The sequence below is a fragment of the Drosophila miranda genome, chromosome 3 (assembly GCF_003369915.1).
Source record: "Drosophila miranda strain MSH22 chromosome 3, D.miranda_PacBio2.1, whole genome shotgun sequence".
NCBI lineage: Eukaryota > Metazoa > Arthropoda > Insecta > Diptera > Drosophilidae > Drosophila > Drosophila miranda.
This window is the reverse complement of record NC_046676.1, coordinates 1,648,575-1,673,394: the sequence shown is the minus strand read 5'-3', so window position 1 is coordinate 1,673,394 and position 24,820 is coordinate 1,648,575. Positions and strand designations below refer to the sequence as shown.

Sequence of the window (24,820 nt, the reverse complement as noted above, 5' to 3'; positions counted from 1 at the left end):
TTTTTTTTTCATTCCACTAAAATTTTTTTTTGAGTTGCCTGCTGATTGTAGTTCAATACTTGTGTTATTTTTGGAAGTGAAACTTGGTTTGCTAGTTTTTGATTGAAGCAACATGTCTATGATGAAGTACAACGAAATATATTGAATGTTATTAGCAATGAACATGGTGTAGACTTATCGTTTCCAAGGGACAGGGTGACGTAATGGGGTAGGGTGAGAATTTTAGGGATTTCCAGAACCTTCGCACCACTGGAAATCATGGAAGGGTGGGTATAGAATCGTGTGGGTCGACTTCCATCGCAAGACCTCACGCCCGCGAGAGTTTGGAACACGCCGACGAAAGCCACTAGTACTTTTCGGGTACGCCCTATGATTGTGCCATTTAATGTCCGTTATGCTCGGAATAGGCATAGTGTTGTTTTCGGAGTTCGCTCCCGGTAGAGTCACGGGATTCTAAAAAATTTAAAGTTTATGTAGTAGGAGTCGAGACGCGGTCAAACGAACCCCCCCAAGTTACCGAATGAGCACGGAACCAAAGAATCCCCCCCGGCCGTGACCACGACATGACCGTGACATCCCCTCCAATCCATCCCCTACTCACGGATAGAAATATATCGTGGAATTGTTACAATGTGTAATGACTTTGGACACAGGTGCTTCTCATTCAATATTTAGAAGTTTAGTTAAGGTAAATGTGGAGCCTCTGAATGAGATAGGACTACAAACAGCTACAGGTGGAGACGCGTAGAGAAAGGGCAAAGTTACAAAGAAGCTTAGAAGACGAACCTAGGACAGGATTTCATTGTAGCCGATATCATAATAGGAGTAAATTTTTTTTGTGTTTTAGTTTTACGCAGGACTTGAAGGATACATTTCTGAGCATGGGAATGTGAAAACGGTATCAATGGCTACGCATCGCACAAGGAAATGGAAAGATAAAGATCGACGCTGCAGCTCAGACCGAAACTACATCCAAATTCAGGCTGTTCGGCTGCCTCGACTTTTCATGAAAAAAGGTGCCCTCCATGTTGAGAAAGCATAAGAATCTTCTTTTACGCAGAAGAGTAGTGAAACGGGCGACGGCATCAAATCAGACGTGAAATCACTGCAACGAATAGTTACAATTAAGGAGAAGCTGATAGAAGCACTTATCAACGACGTTAAGTCTTCGGAGATCCAGTTAGAGGTTGAGGCCCGAGAGAATCGGAATAGACTACCAGAGACGTTACATCACTATTCTCACCGGCAGTAAGTAATTCTCACCCTCTCGTCAACCCAATCGACGGTCGACGCACGAGGACATCTGGAATACTTTTTCGGGTAGTATCTTCCAATTAGCACCACCGGCAATGAAGTTGTATTAATACTGTTTCCGTTTCTCAATTTAAAATACGAACTGTAGAAACGTTAAAGCTCATTCTGCAGCTCGGTGCGGTTAGGCTTTTAGAACGATTTAAGTTCGGTTTTTATTTAAGTTAAGTTAAAGTTGAAAAATAACACCAAATTTGTTCATGTCAGACATATCAAATCCCAAAAATATGTAATTCAGCGCATTCACTCTGTATTCTATGAGTATCGGGTAAAAGAAATATAAATGAAATGCGAAAGCGCTCATAAATACAGCAATAACACAAAAACACACTTAAATCGACGTTTGCACTATTAAAAGTTATGCACTATCGATTAAGGAAAGATTTGTAATATTTTCCGTGTAATTCGGGAGTTCTTGAAAAGTTTATTTTGTTTAAATATCGGCTGTTTAGTCTGCTTAGAGCCCTTGGGCACCAAAGATCCTTTGTAATTTATACCAACTGCACCTATTGAAACATAATTCTTGCCAACACAATCTATGTTCTTACATACATATATGAAAGTATAAAACATGTATCAAATGTATGCATATGTGTATTAAGGGCAGAAAATACAAAAACTATCGTAATGTAGGCAATAACATCTCCCAATAATTAATTTCCATAAACACCTAAACTATTATATCTTAAAAAAGTTCTAACAGGTTATTTTGTTTTTGTTTTTAGAAATGCTTGTGGAGCCCTTCGAAATTTATCTTACGGTAGACAAAATGATGAAAACAAGCGTGGAATTAAAAATTCTGGCGGAATAGAAGCGTTGGTTCATCTTCTTTGTCGTTCTCAAGAGACAGAAGTAAAAGAATTGGTAACTGGAGTTTTATGGAATATGTCTTCTTGTGAAGATATCAAGCGGTCAATTATTGATGAAGCACTAGCTGCAATAGTCTGCAACGTTATAAAACCTCATTCCGGATGGGATCCCGTTTGTTGTGGTGACACTTGTTTTTCTACAGTATTTCGAAATGCTTCGGGAGTGCTGCGAAATGTCAGTTCAGCTGGAGAACATGCAAGAGGGTGTCTTCGCAATTGCGAGCATTTAGTGGAATGTCTTCTCTACGTAGTTCGAGCTGCAATAGAGAAAAACAATATTGGAAACAAAACTGTAGAAAATTGCGTGTGTATACTTCGTAATCTTTCGTATAGATGTCAGGAAGTGGAAGATCCCAACTACGATAAGCATCCCTTCATAACGCAAGATAGGGCTATCCCATCTTCGTCAAAAGGTAAAATAAAACAAAACATGAAATGTCCATTGTTAAATCTATATTTTTATTTCTAGGAGAAAATTTAGGATGCTTTGGAACAAGTAAAAAAAAGAAAGAAGTGTCTGCTACTGAAGCTCTTCAGGACTATAGCATATCCACAGAGTATTCTAAAAGTTCAGTAACTAATAGCCAGATGAATAAGGGCTACGAACAATTATGGCAACCGGAAGTAGTTCAATATTACTTATCATTATTGCAAAGTTGTTCTAATCCAGAAACACTTGAAGCTGCGGCAGGAGCAATTCAAAATTTATCTGCATGTTATTGGCAACCCAGCATTGATATTCGTGCAACAGTGCGTAAAGAAAAAGGTCTACCTATTCTAGTAGAGCTCCTTCGGATGGAAGTGGATCGCGTAGTCTGTGCAGTTGCTACTGCCCTACGCAATCTAGCTATTGATCAGCGAAATAAAGAACTAATTGGAAAGTACGCTATGCGCGATTTAGTCCAAAAACTTCCATCTGCAAATGTACAGCATGACCAAAACACATCGGATGATACCATAACAGCTGTATTGGCTACAATTAATGAGGTCATAAAAAAGAATCCAGAATTTTCTCGTTCACTTTTAGATGCAGGTGGTATAGACCGGCTTATGAATATATCGAGACGAAAAGAAAAATATACTTATTGTGTAATAAAGTTTGCTAGTCAAGTTTTGTATACGATGTGGCAACATCACGAACTACGAGACGTCTACAAAAAAAACTGTTGGAAAGAGCATGATTTTATTAGTAAAAATTTCACTGCGCACAGCACTCCACCAAGTTCACCAAACAATGCCAATAACACCCTTAACCGACCAATGGCATCTCAGGGACGTACGCGCTATGAAGACAGAACAATTCAGCGTGCACCTCGTTCTTCATATAGGAATAATGACTCTAGTGGAGCTGTTATGTCGAATAATGAATCAGCCTTGCTTTCGGAAATGGTTAGAAAACAATTATAGAATGTATATTTGTTCGTTAATTATTTAATTAGTATTAGAGACACGTGAAGTATTTAAATCTTAAGTTATTCTTACATATAAGTTTTTACAGCATATGCCAATACATATTGTTAAGGATTATATTCATTAAACATCTGGTACGCTAATCTGATTAATTAATAAATATACTAAGATAGGCCGTCAGCCATCGGGTGCTACAGGGGGACAAACGGATGACGGGTTGGCTCGCACAACTGTGAACTCGGAACTGAGGCGCAGCCGCTCCGGTTAGTAATAGCCGGTGCGGCCTGCGTCCCACACCCCCTAGGACACAGAGGGTTGCGAGCGAACCGTCACCCGCCGTAACTGAACACACCGGTGGAAGTGCGACTATACTCTCCTCGTGAGGGCGGCTGGAAACAGGTCCTGGCACGGTCATGTCTCTGCCAGGATGCTGGCGAATGGTAGTCGGGCGGAGAGAAGAAAACTCTCAGTGAAATTACCTCAATCCAAGGTGACACTGTTATATGCCGAGGGATGCATGGCCGGGGGGGTGCCCGGTCGTTAATATGCGGACTCTGGATACCTGTCGACCTCCAGTTTAAATTAGCCTTCCCGGGGCAAGCGGGCTATGCCTCGGGTGACCAACCCCTTCCCGCCTACTCGTAGGAGCAACAATGCCAAATAAATCAAATATAAAAAACAAAAACACCGCAAAGGAGCTCGGTACTCCTCTTAAAGTACCGGAGGGACAAGCTAATCCCTCTGTACCAGCGCCTGGGAAACCAGGTCCAAAGAAGACGGGGAAGGAGACTGAGTCGGTCCACCGTCTTCAGGCAGCGGCCGCAGCGAGGGGGGGCCCGAAAAGCCAATCGGGTCCTTCCAAGTCGGGTGGCTTCAAGGGCGAATCGGATACCGGGGTGGCTGCCAAGCAGAGCGTAATTGCGGCTGGTAAGTGCACCGGGACCGAGGAACCCATGGGGGCCCCGGCGAGCAGCGTCTCTGCACCACGGGGAGGAAAGCCGTCGTACCAGGAGAGGAGGCGAGCGGCTTTCATCCTGTCCAACGAGGACCCGAACTTCAGGGCATCGGCAGAAGGAAAGGAGCACAGGCTGTGGGCCTCCTCAATCCTACCACTATTCCAGCCAGCCAAAGCCGGAAAGGGCGCAGCCAAGGCCCCCAACAAGCGGCAACGCTCAGCGGAGGACCCCGCTAATCAGCCAGGCCAAGCCCAGCAAGCCAAGCGGGTGAAGACCCACCTCACGAACCGGTCGTTCGCTGAGGTGGCGAGGGGCAAGACCCTGATCGGTGTCCTGGACAGGGGCGCCGAGGACGGCCATGTCCCTCGCGATAAGTGGCACCTGGTGGAGAACGAGCTCCAGGACCGGTTCCTACAGGAACTGGAGGAGAACGGCGGACCACCGCCAAAGTGTGAGGACGCAGGGTGGCATCAAGGCAAGGTGAAAGCCATCGCCTGCCAAGACGCTCGCTCTGCGGCCCTCTACATGAAGGCGGTGGCTGCTCTGAAAGAGGTCTATCCAGGGGCGAAACTGGAGGCCGTGAGATGGGAGGATATTCCCAGCCGTCCGAGAGCCAGAGCATGGGTCTCGGCAAAACCTGCAGAACCTGAGAAAATCCTCAGGCTACTGCAGGTCTGCAACCCCCACCTTCCCACAGCCGATTGGAAGGTGGCGAAGGTAGAGGACATCCAGGGGCAGAGGCGCCAGATTATCCTCGTCCTAAATGAGGAGTCGCTAGAGCACCTCGCCAAAACGGACGGTGTGGTCGACTACGGGTACAAAAAGGTCACCATAACCACCTATAAGTCGGATCGCAAGGGCAGGCAAGCGGAGGTCGAGCCAGACCCGGAGCTGCCGAAGATCCCGAAAGAGGGGCCTCGTGCGAGGAAAACAACCCGGCGTCGGATGCGGCGTTCGACGAGAGCGACCTAGCCAGAGGTCTCAGCCATATCGTTGTCTGGGAGGAGCCGGATTCCCCCGATAGCGATCTAGAAGCAACAATGGTGGAGGTGAGACTCAGGAATGTCATTGACGATAATGCAGATAAACCTCCACCATTGTAAGGCAGCATGCGCTGCTCTACTGCTCCACCTGGCCATGGATGGAGCCGACATAGTCCTCATTCAGGAGCCCTGGATCCTCGGAAACATAGTCTCCGGTCTGAGGACTTCTGACTTCAAGCTATAAGTAGCTGAAACCACAGGTAAAATTCGTACCTGCATCCTTGCAAAAAGAGAGTTGCACTTATTTTTGCTCCCAAATTTCAGCAATGAAGACCACACCGCAGTGAGCCTCGAAGGCCAGGAGCGCTCACTGAGGATCTGCTTCGCATACATGGGGCATGATTAACCAGACCCCCCTCCACACGAGCCTCCCCGGGCTCTAATCGCACACTGTTCGGCCAAAGACATCGGCCTAATTGTGGGGTGCGACGGCAATGCACATCACTGTCAGTGGCGAAGCACTGACACAAACGAAAGGGGTACCTTTTCAGTTACTTACTGACCACTCAGATGGTCTTATTAAACCGGCGTAGTGATCCCACCTTTATTATTAAAAACCGCAAGGAGGTCCTGGACCTCACGCTTGCCTCTCATGAGATACAGAGTAACATTGTGTCCTGGAGGGTCCTGGAAGAGCACTTCCCGGACCACAGGTACGTGGAAACTGTTTTCTCCTTCTCAGTACCGAAGCCAGTTCGTTTCCGGAACATCAGGCGGACAAACAGGACTCGGTACTCTGATTACCTCTGTCGTGTTCTCCCTGAGCCCCCATCTGAGGAGGAGTTCTCCACGGAGGCCACGACTCGTCTTCTTAAGATCTTTACCGACGCCTGCAATAAGGCGCTCGACAAAGCATGCCCCTCTGGCAAGAACAGAGGTCGGAGGAAACCTGAATGGTGGAATCCGAAACTGGGTGAGCTCCGGAAAGCCTGCCGGAGACTCTTCAATAAAGCTAAGGCTGAGAACGTTGAGCAAAACTGGGCCGAATACAAGGCCAGTCTGTCAACCTACAACAATGAACTTAGAAAAGGCAAACGCGCCTCCTGGCGTAAGTTCTGCAGCGAAATCGAGAGTAACTCAGGGGCCTCGCGCTTGCGCAGAGTTCTCTCGAAGACAACACCCACCCTGGGCTACTTGAAGAACACCGACCAGTCGTGGACTACGTCCAGCGATGAGTCGCTTAATCTTCTCCTAAATACTCACTTCCCTGGCTGCGATGAAAACAGACCCAACTACTTCGCGCCTCCTTCTGCCGTCTCAAATGCCATCCTGAGCCTGCTAAGCCAGGAGAACATTTCCTGGGCGATCAGAAGTTTTAAACCTTACAAGTCCGCGGGGCCAGAGGGCATTTTCCCTGCCCAACTGATTCACGCGGGACTTAAAGCCATTAACTGGCTCAAAATAATTTACGAGGGAATTTTCTCCCACGGGTGCATTCCTGACACCTAGCTTCAGACCAATGTCGTATTCATACCCAAGGCAGGCAAGCCCTCGCACACTGCCCCAAAAGACTTCAGGCCCATTAGTCTATCGTCTTTTCTTCTAAAGGCGATGGAACGGCTCCTGGAGCTGCATCTCACGGCGTGTATTCCGCCTAGTCTGATCTCGGACTCCCAGCATGCCTATCGGAAAGAAAGATCCACCGAAACGGCCCTACACTCGATCACATCGATCATCGAAGCGTCCCTTAACTTTAAGGAGTACACCCTAGTAGCCTACCTCGACATAGAAGGCGCTTTTAACAACATCCTTCCGACCGCCATCACGGGCGCACTGACGGATCTGGGGGTTGACTCCAGGACGGTGAGCCTGATCGATCAGATGCTGCAATGCAGGACGGTTGAGGCATCACTGGGGACGTCAACATGCACCAGATTTGTCTGCAGAGGCACACCGCAGGGCGGAGTCCTCTCGCCCCTCCTATGGAACGTGGCAGTGAACACACTGCTGCGGGAGATAGAGGGGGGTGGCTGCCGTGTGGTGGCGTATGCGGACGATGTTGCTATAGCACTCTCCGGAAAATTTCCGCAGACGTTGTGTGAGTGCATGACAAGTACTCTCACGAAAATGTCGAAATGGGCAGACAAATGCGGGTTAGGCGTCAACCCGTCTAAAACGGAACTGGTGCTTTTCACTAGGAAGTACAAAGTTCCGGTACTGATTCCCCCTAGACTATGTGGGGAAGCGCTGGTTTTCAGTAACAACACCAAGTATCTTGGCCTAATCCTCGATAGAGAGCTCGACTGGAAATTGAGCATAGAGGATAGAGTAAAGAAAGCCACAGTGGCCCTCTATACTTGCAGGAAAGCCATCGGACTCAAATGGGGAATGACCCCCTATATAGTCCGGTGGCTCTACACCGCCATCATACGACCGATCATGCTCTATGGAGTGGTGGTATGGTGGCCAGCCTTAGACAGAAGGACATGCCTCAATAAACTCAGCAGAGTTCAACGCATGGCAGAGCTATGCATAACTGGCGGGCTACGCACTACTCCAGGGGAAGCCCTGGATACTGTGCTGGACCTCCTCCCTGTAGATATGGGAAAGAAGGCAACACTTTCCGCCCTCAGAATGAGAGAAGCCAGACTGTGGAAGGCGTCCGCGGTTGGGCACTCGGGAATCCTGATGAGACTCCCGCAATTACCAGAGAGGACAGATTACTGTATCCCCAGTGATCACCTGTCGACGCCCTTCCAGGTATCAATCCCATCTAGGGAGGACTGGGAGGTGGGCGAACCAGGACCTGCAAATGCGGTCCACTTCTACACTGATGGCTCAAAGCTAGACGGCCGCGTGGGAGGCGGAGTCTACTGCAGCGAGCTGAACATCAGTCATTGCTTCAGGCTCCCGGATCACTGTAGTATGTTCCAAGCGGAGGTTGAAGCCATCAAGGAGGCCATTTCGATCGTCTCCAAACTACTTCTAGATACGCACTTAGTGTGCGTCTTCTCGGACAGCCAAGCAGCTATCAAAGCTCTAGGCTCAATATCGTCGAACTCAGCGACTGTAAATGACTGCCGCAGGTCTCTGCACGAGATCGCAGAGCAGTTAGATCTCTTCCTTATATGGGTCCCCGGCCACAGGGACATGGCAGCAAACTGTTTCCTGTAAAGTCTCAAGATTGATATGGCCATAGCGATCGAAGAAGCGCTCAGCAGAGCTGTATAGACTTAGCAGAGCACAGTGCTCTGCAGTTACTCGAGCCATTACGGGACACTGGCAGATCGGCACTCATGCCTCCAGACTGTCAATCCCTCATAACGACTTCTGCAGGAGTTGTCGCGACGAGGAGGAGGAGGAATCGGTCCCCCACTTCTTCTGCCACTGCCCAGCCCTTGGAAATCGTCGTCTTCGTATTCTCGGGGCCGCTTTCCTCACGGACATTTCGGACCTGTCCGAAATCAAACCAAGGACCTTGTCCAAATACATCCAAGCCACCTGATGGGACTGCCCTTAACCTGCAGTAGTCTGCTCTCACGGTTCAGGCAACGAGAAGGGGCACATGCCCATGCGGCAACAGAATGGACCTCCTATAGGTCCAAGTGACCTTGGGGGCGGGAGGCTTTTACCCCCCACCCCCCTCCAGGCTTCCGCCTTAACCTAATCTAACTAAACTATTATATCTTAAAAATGTTCTAACAGGCTATTTTGTTTTTATTTTTAGAAATGCTTGTGGAGCCCTTTGAAATTTATCTTACGGTAGACAATATAATGAAAACAAGCGTGGAATTAAAAATTCTGGCGGAATAGAAGCGTTGGTTCATCTTCTTTGTCCTTCTCAAGAGACAGAAGTAAAAGAATTGGTAACTGGAGTTTTATGGAATATGTCTTCTTGTGAAGATATCAAGCGGTCAATTATTGATGAAGCACTAGCTGCAATAGTCTGCAACGTTATAAAACCTCATTCCGGATGGGATCCCGTTTGTTGTGGTGATACTTGTTTTTCTACAGTATTTCGAAATGCTTCGGGAGTGCTGCGAAACGTCAGTTCAGCTGGAGAACATGCAAGAGGGTGTCTTCGCAATTGCGAGCATTTAGTGGAATGTCTTCTCTACGTAGTTCGAGCTGCAATAGAGAAAAACAATATTGGAAACAAAACTGTAGAAAATTGCGTGTGTATACTTCGTAATCTTTCGCATAGATGTCAGGAAGTGGAAGATCCCAACTACGATAAGCATCCCTTCATAACGCAAGATAGGGCTATCCCATCTTCGTCAAAAGGTAAAATAAAACAAAACATGAAATGTCCATTGTTAAATCTATATTTTTATTTCTAGGAGAAAATTTAGGATGCTTTGGAACAAGTAAAAAAAAGAAAGAAGTGTCTGCTACTGAAGCTCTTCAGGACTATAGCATATCCGAAGAGTATTCTAAAAGTTCAGTAACTAAGAGCCAGATGAATAAGGGCTACGAAAAATTATGGCAACCGGAAGTAGTTCAATATTACTTATCATTATTGCAAAGTTGTTCTAATCCAGAAACACTTGAAGCTGCGGCAGGAGCAATTCAAAATTTATCTGCATGTTATTGGCAACCCAGCATTGATATTCGTGCAACAGTGCGTAAAGAAAAAGGTCTACCTATTCTAGTAGAGCTCCTTCGGATGGAAGTGGATCGCGTAGTCTGTGCAGTTGCTACTGCCCTACGCAATCTAGCTATTGATCAGCGAAATAAAGAACTAATTGGAAAGTACGCTATGCGCGATTTAGTCCAAAAACTTCCATCTGGAAATGTACAGCATGACCAAAACACATCGGATGATACCATAACAGCTGTATGGGCTACAATTAATGAGGTCATAAAAAAGAATCCAGAATTTTCTCGTTCACTTTTAGATGCAGGTGGTATAGACCGGCTTATGAATATATCGAGACGAAAAGAAAAATATACTTCTTGTGTAATAAAGTTTGCTAGTCAAGTTTTGTATACGATGTGACAACATCACGAACTGCGAGACGTCTACAAAAAAAACGGTTGGAAAGAGCAAGATTTCATTAGTAAAAATTTCACTGCGCACAGCACTCCACCAAGTTCACCAAACAATGCCAATAACACCCTTAACCGACCAATGGCATCTCAGGGACGTACGCGCTATGAAGACAGAACAATTCAGCGTGCACCTAGTTCTTCATATAGGAATAATGACTCTAGTGGAGCTGTTATGTCGAATAATGAATCAGCCTTGCTTTCGGAAATGGTTAGAAAACAATTATGGAATGTATATTTGTTCGTTAATTATTTAATTAGTATTAGATACACGTGAAGTATTTAAATCTTAAATTATTCTTAAAAAATACAGCGTTTCTTTTACATTTACATATAAGTTTTTACAGCATATGCCAATACATATTGTAAAGGATTATATTCATTAAACATCTGGTACGCTAATCTGATTACTTAATAAATACACTAAGATATATCCATGTACCCTGCAAGTATTTTTATTGCTACATATTTATATCCTTGAAGGGTACTGTCGGGTTTCCTAGCCCTATATTTAGTTATTAAGTATCATAGCCAAATTATTGTGGTGGAGCCTAACGACCTGCAAAGCTGCGTAGACTACACATGCTAAATCGGTGCACATACTTGCAGAATTTTCCCTGTCCTACTAGTGTAGTTAGAATTGTCAATCGATGCAGGCAGGGCGGATGGGGGTGCGATCTACTTCAACTGGATTTCACTGTTGTATCGGATGTCTGCCTTTGTTAAAGATTTCAATGCTGGACAGTTTTTCCTAGGGATTTGTAATATTTTTTCTTATGGTCTAATATCGTCGCGTCTAAAAACCGGTTTTTTAAGAATTACTACCACGGCTGAAACGCGTAGTGGGTCGAAATGAGATGTAAAGTCAAAGAATTTAATAATCGCTTTCAATAATAATAATTATTATTATTATTATATAGACGCTTATAGCATATGTATGTAGGAAACGAAGGAAAGAGAGAGACACGAAACGGTCGTGTTTTCGTTGTGTCGTCTGGATAGAGCAGTAATCGGCTCTGAGAGAGCCGATAGCAAGAGAGAGAGATCACTCAGTTCTCCGTTCAGCCACGCATCAGACGTACACGCGCATAATTACTCACAAATACATACTTAATGTAAAACTTCGAGCTGTTATAATTTTAAGTCTTATCAAATAAATGTTACTCGTTGCCATCAAGCAACTTAAACTACTTCAAATTGGGGGCTCGTCCGAAAATAAGCCCAAGACATGGCTAGAGCTACAAGGAGACAAGCGGCACAGAGACGACAAGCTGAGCGCGTTCGTTCCAAAGAGAGCAGAAGCGACAAAACGTCGGCAGACGGCAGCAAACACAGCAAGAATCATAACCTTCGTTGTTGTTGTTGTGCATTGCGTCTGAGAGAGGCTAGAGCTACAAGGAGACAAGCGGGACAGAGACGACAATCTGAGCGCGTTCGTTCCAAAGATAGCAGAAGCGACAAAACGACGTCAGACGGCAGCAAACACAGCAAGAATCATAACCTTCGTTGTTGTTGTGTTGCACTGCGTCGGACGGAGGCTACAACTACAGGAAAAGGCAAGCGGCAAAGAGACGATTATCTGGTAACAGCAGAAGCAGCGACGATTCGGGAAGCGACAACGAGTTAACGGCGAACAGCGAGAGCAAGGCAAGGCAACAAAGAGAGGACGGCAATAGCGACATCGACAGGCAAGCGAGATCTGAATGTGGTGGTGTGTGTGCGTCAAATTTGGAGTCTGGAAAGTTCTGCGCAGAAGCGAGAGTTAACAAGGGTAAACCCATAGTAAGGTGAGCGTTAACAAAGAAGCGATCGTTAACAGAGACGACTTTAAGTCGTTACTACGTCCGTAGTATCAACAGTCGATGATACCGTAGCAGTTCAACCAGGTACGCGACAGGCAGAGTATAAATCTTGGTTTACGCTAAAAGACGTGGAAGGTAGTGTGTCACAATTTTCTGGTTCCAATAACCCCGACATCAATCAATGGATAGAGGAATTAGAAGAATGCGCAGCTACTGTTCAATGGAGTCAATTACAATTATTCATTTATGCCAAGCAGTTGTTAGTTGGTGCAGCAAAATCTTTCGCTCGTAGTTTGCGTGATATTCGTAACTGGAATTCGTTGAAGGCAGCTCTGTTGGATGAGTTTAGTGTTAAACTGTCGTCCGTAGAAAAAAGGAGAGTCGTTGCATGAGTTTTTGTATGCGTTAATGGAGATAGCCAAGCCAATTAAACTGCCAAACCAATGATACCAGACGCTAGGGCAAGTAAAGCAATGTTGTCCAAGCTAGAAACTTAAAGGAGATACAATTTCAGATCGATGTTTACCAGAAAGCTAGAGGCGGATCCAAGCCGATGAGCAAGAATTGGCCGCTGAGTAATAAAAGTGAGATTCCGGTGAAAGGGTCGATGGAAGAGAATTTTAGGAAATGTATTAAGTGTGGAGACAAATCGCATTTGAGGAGAGATTGTCCCAAAAATGATTTTTGTTGTCTCAAATGTGGCCAACCAGGGCACCGTGCTGCAAGCTGTAAGGTCGAAGCTGGACAAGAAAAGAGATCGAATAAGAACATTATTCGAGATAAGGAAGTCGTTGATAAGCCGTCAGGTATTTTCACTCCATCAGGTTTGGAATTAAAGGATGTTAAGTACGCGAATTTGGTATTCCAAGGTTTGATTGATACTGGAGCAGATTTGTGTTTAATTCGAGGGTATTTTTGAAATTTGGAAATCTTGAACTGATCGGCCATGAGAAATGTTTAACAGGTATTGGAGATAGTCAAGTTGTAACTTTTGGTAGCTTTTCGATACCAGTGAAAATTGATGAGATTGAAATGGAGTAAGAATTTTATGTCATTCCAGACGAGGATATTGGTTTTGAAGCCATTTTAGGAAGGACTATTCTGGATCATGTTGACATGCAAGTCTCTAAGACAGGAATAAGATTTGTTCGTAGAGTTTGTGGTGAGGATAAAGATAAGAAACTTGAGTTTTCCAGCATCCGAGACGATTAGCGTTGTGTGAACAAGAAATCGTGGACAAGCAAGTGGAAGAGTGGCTGGCTCAGGAGATTATAAAGCCAAGTACATCGGAGTATGCATTGATTACCGATTACCGTGATTACCGAAAGCTGAATGAGAAAATAGTTCGCGATAACTTTCCAATGTCACATATGGATACATTGTTGGAGAAACTGCAGGGTGCAAAGTATTTTACCACGTTGGATTTATCGAATGGTTTTTTCCATGTGCCTGTAGAAGTTGAGTCCCAAAAATATACGTCTTTTGTGACTCAGAATGGTCAGTTCGAATTTTTATATGTACCATTCGAATTTTCAAATTCTCCAGCGGTGTTTACCAGATTTATAATGGCTGTGTTGAGAGATTTGGTAAAGAATAACGAAGCAGCAGTCTATATGGATGGCGTTATTATTTGTAGTCAAGATATAGAAGAGGGTTTGTTAAAGTTGAGAAAAGTACTGAAGATAGCGGAAATTAATGGGCTACGTATAAATTGGAGAAAGTGTCAGCTGTTACGACAAAAGGTTAATTTTCTGGGGTATATAATAGAAAAGAATACGATAAGACCAAGTGATGAGAAGACGAGGGCAGTCGAAAAGTTCCCAGTGCCAGTTGATAAAAAGGAGTGCAGCGTTTCATAGGATTGACTTCTTATTTCCGAAAGTTTATTGAGGGTTATGCTGTTATTGCAAAACCATTGACAGATCTGCTGCGGAAGGATGTTGAATTAGAATTTAAGGAGATACATCCGGTTGCGTTTGAACAACTAAAGGTAGCATTGATTAGTAGACCTGTTTTAGAAATGTACAACCCGAAGTTGGAGACAGAAATCCATACTGATGCATCAAAATGGGGGTATGGAGCCGTGTTACTGCAAAAGAGTTTGGAAGACAGCCAATTCCATCCAGTTCAATATATGAGCCGTAGGACTAAGCCATGTGAAGAGAAATATCCTGCTTATGACCTTGAGGTTCTGGCAATTATCGAAGCTTTAGCGAAATGGCGTGTATACGTTTTGGGTATAAAGTTCAAAATTGTCACAGATTGTAATGCATTTACAATGACGATCAAAAAGAAAGACGTTCCTTTGAGAGTAGCACGTTGGGCCATGTACCTACAAGATTTTAATTATGTTATAGAGCATCGCTCAGGAACGAAGATGAGGCACGTTGACGCGTTGAGTCGTGTATCTTGTTTTATGGTGACCGAAATGATCGGAATAGAATAGTGACGGATAGAGGTGCAGCGTTTATGTCCAATTTGTTTCGTGAATATTGTGAGAGGCAGAAAATTCAGCATTTAATGATTGCCACAGGCGCTCCACGTGGGAATGGTCAAGTCGAAGGGATGCGCAAGATAGTGGTGCCTATGTTGTCGAAATGGTGTCAGGGTAATTCCGGTAGTTGGTATAAGCATCTAGGAAAAGTACAGCAAATGATCAATAGTGTTGAACCGCGAAGTACCAAGGTAACACCTTTCAAGATATTGACTGGACTAGACATGAGTATAGGAATGGATCCGAAAATAAAAGAAATATTGGAAGAATCACTTATCGAAGAGTTGAATAAAGAGCGCGAAAAAATTAGAAAGGAAGTAGTTGAAAACATCGCACGGTTACAGCAGGAAAACAAGAAGAGTTTTGACTTAAAAAGGAAACTAGATAGACAGTATGAGGTTAATGAGCTAGTAGCTATCAAGCGTACTCAGTATGGTACCGGATTAAAGCTAAAAGGAAAATATCTAGGGCCGTATAAGGTAGTTAAGGTAAAGAATCATGGGAGGTACGAAGTCGAGAAGATTGGGGATACTGAGGGTCCCTATAAGACCTCTACAGTTTCAGAATATATGAAACCTTGGCTAGACCCATCCGAGGCGAATGGTCCGTCAGGACAGCCGAATGTAGGAAACGAAGGAAAGAGAGAGACACGAAGCGGTCGTGTTTTTGTCGTGTCGTCTAGATAGAGCAGTAATCGGCTCTGAGAGAGCCGATAGCATGAGAGAGAGATCCCTCAGTTCTCCGTTCAGCCACGCATCAGACGTACACGCGCATAATTACTGACAAAAACATACTTAATGTAAAACTTGGAGCTGTTATAATTTTAAGTCCAACATACTTTCATTCAACATTTTGAAGTTTAGTTAAAATAAATGTAGAGCCTCTGAATGAGATAGGACTACAAACAGCTACAGGTGGAGACGCGTAGAGAAAGGGCAAAGTTACAAAGAAGCTTAGAAGACGAACCTAGGACAGGATTTCATTGTAGCCGATATCATAATAGGAGTAAATTTTTTTTGTGTTATAGTTTTACGCAGGACTTGAAGGATACATTTCTGAGCATGGGAATGTGAAAACGGTATCAATGGCTACGCATCGCACAAGGAAATGGAAAGATAAAGATCGACGCTGCAGCTCAGACCGAAACTACATCCAAATTCAGGCTGTTCGGCTGCCTCGACTTTTCATGAAAAAAGGTGCCCTCCATGTTGAGAAAGCATAAGAATCTTCTTTTACGCAGAAGAGTAGTGAAACGGGCGACGGCATCAAATCAGACGTGAAATCACTGCAACGAATAGTTACAATTAAGGAGAAGCTGATAGAAGCACTTATCAACGACGTTAAGTCTTCGGAGATCCAGTTAGAGGTTGAGGCCCGAGAGAATCGGAATAGACTACCAGAGACGTTACATCACTATTCTCACCGGCAGTAAGTAATTCTCACCCTCTCGTCAACCCAATCGACTGTCGACGCACGAGGACATCTGGAATACTTTTTCGGGTAGTATCTTCCAATTAGCACCACCGGCAATGAAGTTGTATTAATACTGTTTCCGTTTCTCAATTTAAAATACGAACTGTAGAAACGTTAAAGCTCATTCTGCAGCTCGGTGCGGTTAGGCTTTTAGAACGATTTAAGTTCGGTTTTTATTTAAGTTAAGTTAAAGTTGAAAAATAACACAAAATTTGTTCATGTCAGACATATCAAATCCCAAAAATATGTAATTCAGCTCATTCACTCTGTATTCTATGAGTATCGGGTAAAAGAAATATAAATGAAATGCGAAAGCGCTCATAAATACAGCAATAACACAAAAACACACTTAAATCGACGTTTGCACTATTAAAAGTTATGCACTATCGATTAAGGAAAGATTTGTAATATTTTCCGTGTAATTCGGGAGTTCTTGAAAAGTTTATTTTGTTTAAATATCGGCTGTTTAGTCTGCTTAGAGCCCTTGGGCACCAAAGATGCTTTGTAATTTATACCAACTGCACCTATTGAAACATAATTCTTGCCAACACAATCTATGTTCTTACATACATATATGAAAGTATAAAACATGTATCAAATGTATGCATATGTGTATTAAGGGCAGAAAATACAAAAACTATCGTAATGTAGGCAATAACATCTCCCAATAATTAATTTCCATAAACACCTAAACTATTATATCTTAAAAAAGTTCTAACAGGTTATTTTGTTTTTGTTTTTAGAAATGCTTGTGGAGCCCTTCGAAATTTATCTTACGGTAGACAAAATGATGAAAACAAGCGTGGAATTAAAAATTCTGGCGGAATAGAAGCGTTGGTTCATCTTCTTTGTCGTTCTCAAGAGACAGAAGTAAAAGAATTGGTAACTGGAGTTTTATGGAATATGTCTTCTTGTGAAGATATCAAGCGGTCAATTATTGATGAAGCACTAGCTGCAATAGTCTGCAACGTTATAAAACCTCATTCCGGATGGGATCCCGTTTGTTGTGGTGACACTTGTTTTTCTACAGTATTTCGAAATGCTTCGGGAGTGCTGCGAAATGTCAGTTCAGCTGGAGAACATGCAAAAGGGTGTCTTCGCAATTGCGAGCATTTAGTGGAATGTCTTCTCTACGTAGTTCGAGCTGCAATAGAGAAAAACAATATTGGAAACAAAACTGTAGAAAATTGCGTGTGTATACTTCGTAATCTTTCGTATAGATGTCAGGAAGTGGAAGATCCCAACTACGATAAGCATCCCTTCATAACGCAAGATAGGGCTATCCCATCTTCGTCAAAGGGTAAAATAAAACAAAACATGAAATGTCCATTGTTAAGTCTATATTTTTATTTCTAGGAGAAAATTTAGGATGCTTTGGAACAAGTAAAAAAAAGAAGGAAGTGTCTGCTACTGAAGTGATGAATAAGGGCTACGAACAATTATGGCAACCGGAAGTAGTTCAATATTACTTATCATTATTGCAAAGTTGTTCTAATCCAGAAACACTTGAAGCTGCGGCAGGAGCAAATTAAAAATTCATCTGCATGTTATTGGCACCCCAGGCTGGCGAAAATCCTCTAGCTGAACCCTCCACGAGGTTGTCGACCCCGGACAAGGGTAATGCACTGTCGCTTGCTCTGTCCGGGGTAATGCAGTGTCTAGCTAAGGCTATGATCCGGCGTCTTCCCGATTCAAAGTCGGGGGAACCGAACCAGGGCCATGGCTAGAGGTGCCTGGCGGTCAGGCCTAAAACGCTAGGGGGTGGACCCCCCGAAAAATATTAACCAGTATGGACCCTCGGGCCAAATATGGAGGCGAAGATGGATACAGCACGGGTTGGGATGTCAACCTAAACGTCGGTGGGAAGCGTGACTGCTACCACCGGCGGGCACGGGGAGAAGCAATCCTCTCTGCGTGTCGCCAGCGGTCACACCTCAAACTTGGCAGGAGCAGGCCAGGTCAGTTGTAAAGCTACTGCCACAACAAAAACAACTCATTCCGCAGCCTGCAAGTTGAGCCGCGCAGATGCCGTAGTCGACACAGACACGGATCTGGAGAGCGTACTCTCTCTAAGCAGGACGGAGGAAGAGATCCTTCTCCGCTCGCCGGAACCAGGCACCAGCTCCCTGCGTAGGGAAGGGCCGAAGCGTTCCAAGGAGGGGATGAAGGCCAAAGCGCAATACAAAGCGGCCCTCAACATCAAAAGCCGGCTGCAAGGTAAAGCAGACATCTCCCAGGAGGAGAAGGTCAAGCTAGCCTGGGCCGAGCAGAGAGTAGAGGAGGGGCGGCTACATTATGCTCAGATGCCACAGCTGAGGGCACAGTGGAAGCTGGTGCACGCGCGTCTCGTCGACGCACTGTTTGCACATATGGAGGAAGACCCCGCGGCCCCAATGCCCACGTTCGATGGTGCTGGGTGGCTAAATGGGGTTAAGATCCTGAAGTGCAATGATGATCCAACCCTAAGGTGGCTGACGCGTACGGTCTGCCAACTGGAGGCGATGTGGGAGGGGGCCAAGCTGGAGGTTGTGGACCGGGAGCTTATCCCGTCCAAGCCTAAGGCGAAGGTACTCTTCCCCATCACAATCCAGGGGGACCGAGCGCTGAAGCTCCTTCAGCGGCAAAACGCGGACGTGCCAACTACCGATTGGAGGATCCTACACATTGGTAGCCCACTACCCAACGAGTGGGGGCCAATGTGTGATCCTCCAAATAAACAAGGAGGCAGAGGATCTGCTGCATCCCAAGTTCGGGAAGATGGCGTGGGGCATGGGTAGCGTCTACCTGCGCCTCAAAAAGCGCCACCCTGAGGACAAGGACGCGCATACCCTGCAGGCAGGCGAGGTGGAAAAGGACTTAGGTCTCGAGTCCATCGTGGAGGCCGCCCAGGTTCTTGCGCTTGAAGACGAAGACGAGGAAGGCGGTGACCTGACGCTAGTAGTCAACCCGTCAGGTGCAAGTGAGCCAGCCACACATGCTGAGTGTGCTGCAGCTCAACTTGCATAAAAGCAAGGTAGCGTCGGCGGAGTTCCCCATCGCCATGGAGCAAGGGCTCGCCGACATAGCTCTAGTCCAGGAGCCCTGGACTGCGACAGGCAATTCAGTGGCCGGACTAAAGTCCTCAAATCACAACCTGTTCTACTCAACATCGGTAAGCAGGAACAGAACCGTCGTACTCGTACGAAAGGGAATCCATGCTTACCTTATATCTCATTACAGCACGGATGACCTGACGGTTGTGATGCTGGAAAGTGAGGAAAAGCGCCTTCTGGTGGCTTCCAACTACATGGCTCACGACAGACCCGCACCACTCGACGAACTCAGGAGCCTGGTGACAGAAGCCGGCACCAAAAACTATCAGCTCGTCATCGGGACGGACGCCAATGCCCACCACAATGTGTGGGGAAGCACCGACATGAATGATAGAGGTGAGTCACTCTTAGACTTTCTACCAGCAACTAATCTATATATAGCAAACGTTGGGGAGGAGCACTCCTTCGTAGGTCCGACCACATCCGACGTGCTAGACCTAACATTTGCAACGGGAAACAGTACTACGGTATCTAGCTGGAGGGTCCTCGAAAGACCCTCCTTCTCAGATCACAAGTACATTCAGTTTAAGTGCGACTTCAAACATTCTTCGAAGGTTACAGTCTATAGAAACCCCCGGAATACAAACTGGAAAAAGTTTAAAAAGACAGTTACTTCAAAGCTCGCGAGTCCGGGCACAGTGAAATCCGCGGAGGACATAGAGAAGTCTCTAAAAACCCTATCCAACGCGTTACTGGACGCCTACCACACATCGTGCAAACCCTCGAGGACGAAGAAGAGGTCCAAGCCACTCTGGTGGAGCCGGGATCTCTCTCTTCAAAGGGACAACCTCAAGGAATTCTTTAAGATCGCCAAACAAGCGAACGAAGAGATCGTCTATGAGGAATACAGACTCCTACTCAGGAGCTACAAGAAGGAAATACGCAAAGCACAACGGAACTCGTGGAGGACTTTCTGATCCAACATCGAGAAAGTACCAGAAACCGCACGGCTACGGAAGCTGCTCTCTAAGCAGCCTACCATACAAAGCCAATTAAAGCTAGATGACGGACAGTGGAGAGAGGGCAGTGATAAAGCCCTAACAGCACTAATGGAGGAACATTTCCCTGGTTGCACCGAGGTCGCTGATGCCAAAGAGCACCAGAACATAGCAACCGAGGAACAACACCCCCCAACAGATCTGTTAACCACTAAGCGAATCCACTGGGCAATAGGCTCCTTTGCGGGCACAAAAGCACCAGGACTTGACGGGGTATTCCCAGCCATGATGCAGGTGACCAAAGAGGCGATTACCCCATGGCTCTCCGCAATATTCACAGCTTGTATAAGTACTGGCTATATCCCTATCCAATGGAGAACCTCGAGAGTTGTCTTCCTCCCAAAGGCAGGAAAGTGCAGCCATGCGAGTCCCAAGGACTATAGACCGATAAGCCTTACCTCCTTTATATTAAAAACACTAGAAAAGCTGCTGGACTTACACATCAGGAATGAGGTAGGGGGACAGATGTCAACCAACCAGCATGCCTATACTAAAGGGAAATCGGTGGAGACCGCACTACACTCGGTAGTTGCTACCATTGAGAAAGCCCTTCACAATAAAAAGTATGCACTGGGAGTATTCGTGGACATCTCCGGAGCATTTAACAACGTGGGTACGAAAGCAATAAAAAATTGCCTGGTAGCGACCAATACACACCCAGCAATCAACCTGTGGATAAGGAACCTCCTAGGTTGCAGACGGGTGCAATCAGAATGGGGCACCGCTTCCATGGTGAAAGAGGCACACAGAGGCAAACCTCAGGGTGGAGTCCTGTCGCCCCTCCTGTGGAATCTGGTGGTCGACGACCTCATCAAGAGATACGAAAGGAAGGCCCCAAAAATAACAGCTTATGCGGACGACATAAGCATACTTATTACGGTTGTTTGCCCATCGACCCTCAGCCCACCAATGGAACGTACACTCAGGGAGATACGCGAGTGGGCGGAAGAAGTAGGACTCAGTATCAACGCGGACAAGACGGACCTCATCCTCTTTACCAAGAGGTACAAGGTACCGAAAGGGCCCCCCCCGAAGATCAATCAAACTAGGCTAGCCCCAAAAACATAAGTCAAATACCTGGGCACAGTACTGGATAGTAAACTGGCATGGAAGCCCAATGTATTGGAAAGGGTGAAGAAGGCCACCATTGCGCTTTACGCATCCAAGAAGATGCTGAGCAGCACATGGGGCCTGTCTCCGGCTCTGATGCATTGGATTTACATCTCGATGGTGCGACCAACTCTGCTGTATGGAGTCTTAGTGTAGTGGCAAGCTACTGGAAAGAAAACGTATCATAAGCTTATGGAAAGGACTCAGCGACAGGCTCTGCTCTATATTACAGGGGAGCTGAGGTCAACCCCAACAAAAGCACTCGAAACCCTACTTGGAATCGAACCCCTAGACATCCACGCTCGTCTGACTGCAGGAAAGGCAGCACAACGCCTCATCGCTTCAGGAAATATGTCGCCACAAGGATACGGGCATAGTTCAATTGGAAGGGAAATGACCAGATCAACTGTTTACATGACCCCCAAACATGCCTCGACGTAAAAACAACCGCATCTTTGGGACCTGAAGACTGGAAAATCGGAAGAGACCAAACGGAGCACCTCAATATATATACGGACGGCTCCAAGATGGACGGAGGAGTAGGAGCGGGCCTATACTGTACAGACCCTGAGATAAGGCTGTCGTATAAGCTACCGGACCATTGCAGCATATTCCAGGCAGAGGTTTTTGCCATCAGGAAAGCAGCAGAGGTCGCTCTTCTCACTGAAAGAGCACACGATGCGGTCAACCTATTTGTCGACAGCCAAGCGGCGATAAGATCCATGCAGTCGTCCGCGGTCAGTTCCAGAAGTGTCTTGGCGAGCAGGGAGGTACTAGATACCCTAAGCACGACAAAGTCAGTGCGGATCTACTGGATTCCCAGCCACCAGGGCATCGAAGGAAACGAGACGGCGGACGTACTAGCTAAGGAAGGCGTCGGGCTGGCGAATACGATAACCGAGAACGTGCCTGTCTCCCTTAGAACGCTGCAAAGCGATCTAGAAAAGCAGGCCGGATCACAAACCGAAAGTAGGTGGAGGAGTACCACCGCCTGCAGAACCTCGAAAATCATGTGCAAGAACCGCAATGATAAACTCAGCCACTACCTGCTGCACCTACCACGGAAGGGGTAACGGGCCATTGTCTGGCTGCGGCGCATGCAACAAAGCTAGGCATCACAAACAGAGACAGTTGTAGGAAATGTGACGAGCCTGGGGCAACCGAAACCCTAGAACATCTTATCTGCAACTGTCCTGCTCTCTTAAGGGCAAGGAAGAAGTACCTGGGCGCGCCAGTGCTGGCATCACTGGAAGATGCCTCCAAGAGGACGCCACAGCAACTACTGGCCTATGCGAAAAATACCTTGATTCTCGAGGACTTCAAAATCCCCTAAACGCTGCCGCGACGGTTCATACCCCCCTATCCGGACAACTAAGGGCCATACTGTCCAATGTGGGGCCCCTCTGAGGGCCGTCCGGGTCAACCTTACCTAACCTAACCTATTGGCACCCCAGCATTGATATTCGTGCAACAGTGCGTAAAGAAAAAGGTCTACCTATTCTAGTAGAGCTCCTTCGGATGGAAGTGGATCGCGTAGTCTGTGCAGTTGCTACTGCCCTACGCAATCTAGCTATGGACCAGCGAAATAAAGAACTAATTGGAAAGTACGCTATGCGCGATTTAGTCAAAAACTTCCATCTGGAAATGTACAGCATGACCAAAACACATCGGATGATACCATAACAGCTGTATTGGCTACAATTAATGAGGTCATAAAAGAGAATCCAGAATTTTCTCGTTCACTTTTAGATGCAGGTGATATAGACCGGCTTATAAATATATCGAGACGAAAAGAAAAATATAGTTCTTGTGTAATAAAGTTTGCTAGTCAAGTTTTGTATACAATGTGGCAACATCACGAACTGCGAAACGTCTACAAAAAAAACGGTTGGAAAGAGCATGATTTTATTAGTAAAAATTTCACTGCGCACAGCACTCCACCAAGTTCACCAAACAATGCCAATAACACCCTTAACCGACCAATGGCATCTCAGGGACGTATGCGCTATGAAGGCAGAACAATTCAGCGTGCACCTAGTTCTTCGTATAGGAATGACTCTAGTGGAGCTGTTATGTCGAATAATGAATCAGCCTTGCTTTCGGAAATGGTTAGAAAACAATTATAGAATGTATATTTGTTCGTTAATTATTTAATTAGTATAAGATACACGTGAAGTATTTAAATCTTAAATTATTCTTAAAAAATACAGCGTTTCTTTTACATTTACATATAAGTTTTAACAGCATATGCCAATACATATTGTAAAGGATTATATTCATTAAACATCTGATTACTTAATAAATACACTAAGATATATCCATGTACCCTGCAAGTATTTTTATTGCTACATATTTATATCCTTGAAGGATGCTGTCGGGTTTCCTAGCCCTATATTTAGTTACTAAGTATCATAGCCAAATTATTGTGGTGGAGCCTAACGTAAATCCCTCTAATTGTTCTCTATTTCCACTGCTTACTGTACAGAAACATTGTTGCACCGCAAATGCTTACGCACGGCAGCGGCCGTTCCAGTTTTCACAATCATTCTTACTTCCCTGCAGTACCAGCAGTGAGTGATGACGAATGTCATCTACAATGTTATCTAGGCGTTGACGCCAGCCAAATCGAACCCTTTTAATTCTCTTCGAAGTGCGAAGTAGAAGTGAACTTCGTTTTTTCTTTTCGTCCCTTTTCCGTCTGTTTGTGCGCAAAAAAAGTGAAATGAAGTGCTGTGATCATCATTTTATTATTTTATTTTATCAATTATGCATTTTATACATGATTTTTCGGCAATGCTCGATGACAATGTCATTGACTATGCCCTAGGACCTCTCCATGTTAATGTCAACAGCTCATCGTATGGCGCGTCATCAACTGTGTCATCGGAGGTAGTGACGCGGTCATCGATGTGTCAACAGCTGAGTCATCGGAGTCCCGGACTGCAGGGTTTCTATTGTCATATGCATACATGCATATTCGGTCTTGCAATTACAGACATACGAATCGCATTCTAAACATAGCAATACACAAATACGGGTTACCGTTTTTGGCCATTATACCTAATATACATACCCAATAAACTATACATAACAAAACACCTGATTTGTGCAATAAACAATTCGGTAGTGCAAATCACAAATTATAATTCAATATTCAAAACTATTGATCAAGTACCGTTCGTTGCCTTATATTCGGTTTTATCTGCCTTTCAAACCAGTGCCGTCGACTGCGTGCAAATTAAATAACTGCGGTAGCGGATTGGTTTTAAAAAA

General features: G+C 45.3%; 2 protein-coding genes and 2 pseudogenes across 2 annotated transcripts; all 4 read left to right on the top strand.

Annotated features, from left to right (window-relative positions):
• The first annotated feature begins 637 nt into the window (after positions 1-637).
• On the top strand, positions 638-3,601 carry LOC117187744 (catenin delta-2-like). Its single transcript, XM_033390546.1, has 4 exons — positions 638-653; positions 1,044-1,248; positions 2,037-2,593; positions 2,650-3,601. The coding sequence occupies exons 1-4, from the start codon at positions 638-640 to the stop codon at positions 3,585-3,587; spliced, it is 1,716 nt and encodes a 571-aa protein (XP_033246437.1). The 3' UTR covers positions 3,588-3,601.
• LOC117187742 lies at positions 3,589-11,019 on the top strand (annotated as a pseudogene).
• LOC117187741 (catenin delta-2-like) lies at positions 11,015-17,740 on the top strand. Its single transcript, XM_033390541.1, has 3 exons — positions 11,015-11,027; positions 16,098-16,302; positions 17,091-17,740. Exons 1-3 carry the CDS (start codon positions 11,015-11,017, stop codon positions 17,701-17,703), a joined length of 831 nt encoding a protein of 276 aa, XP_033246432.1. The 3' UTR covers positions 17,704-17,740.
• A 5,232-nt stretch (positions 17,741-22,972) lies between these two features.
• On the top strand, positions 22,973-23,687 carry LOC117187740 (annotated as a pseudogene).
• Positions 23,688-24,820: the final 1,133 nt, after the last annotated feature.

Excerpts from the sequence above, each read along its gene's own strand:
- LOC117187744 (XM_033390546.1), top strand. Across the intron at positions 1,249-2,036 it reads CATCACTATTCTCACCGGCA|AAATGCTTGTGGAGCCCTTC; the intron begins GTAAGTAATTCT and ends TTTTGTTTTTAG. Across the intron at positions 2,594-2,649 it reads TATCCCATCTTCGTCAAAAG|GAGAAAATTTAGGATGCTTT; the intron begins GTAAAATAAAAC and ends TTTTATTTCTAG.
- LOC117187741 (XM_033390541.1), top strand. Across the intron at positions 16,303-17,090 it reads CATCACTATTCTCACCGGCA|AAATGCTTGTGGAGCCCTTC; the intron begins GTAAGTAATTCT and ends TTTTGTTTTTAG.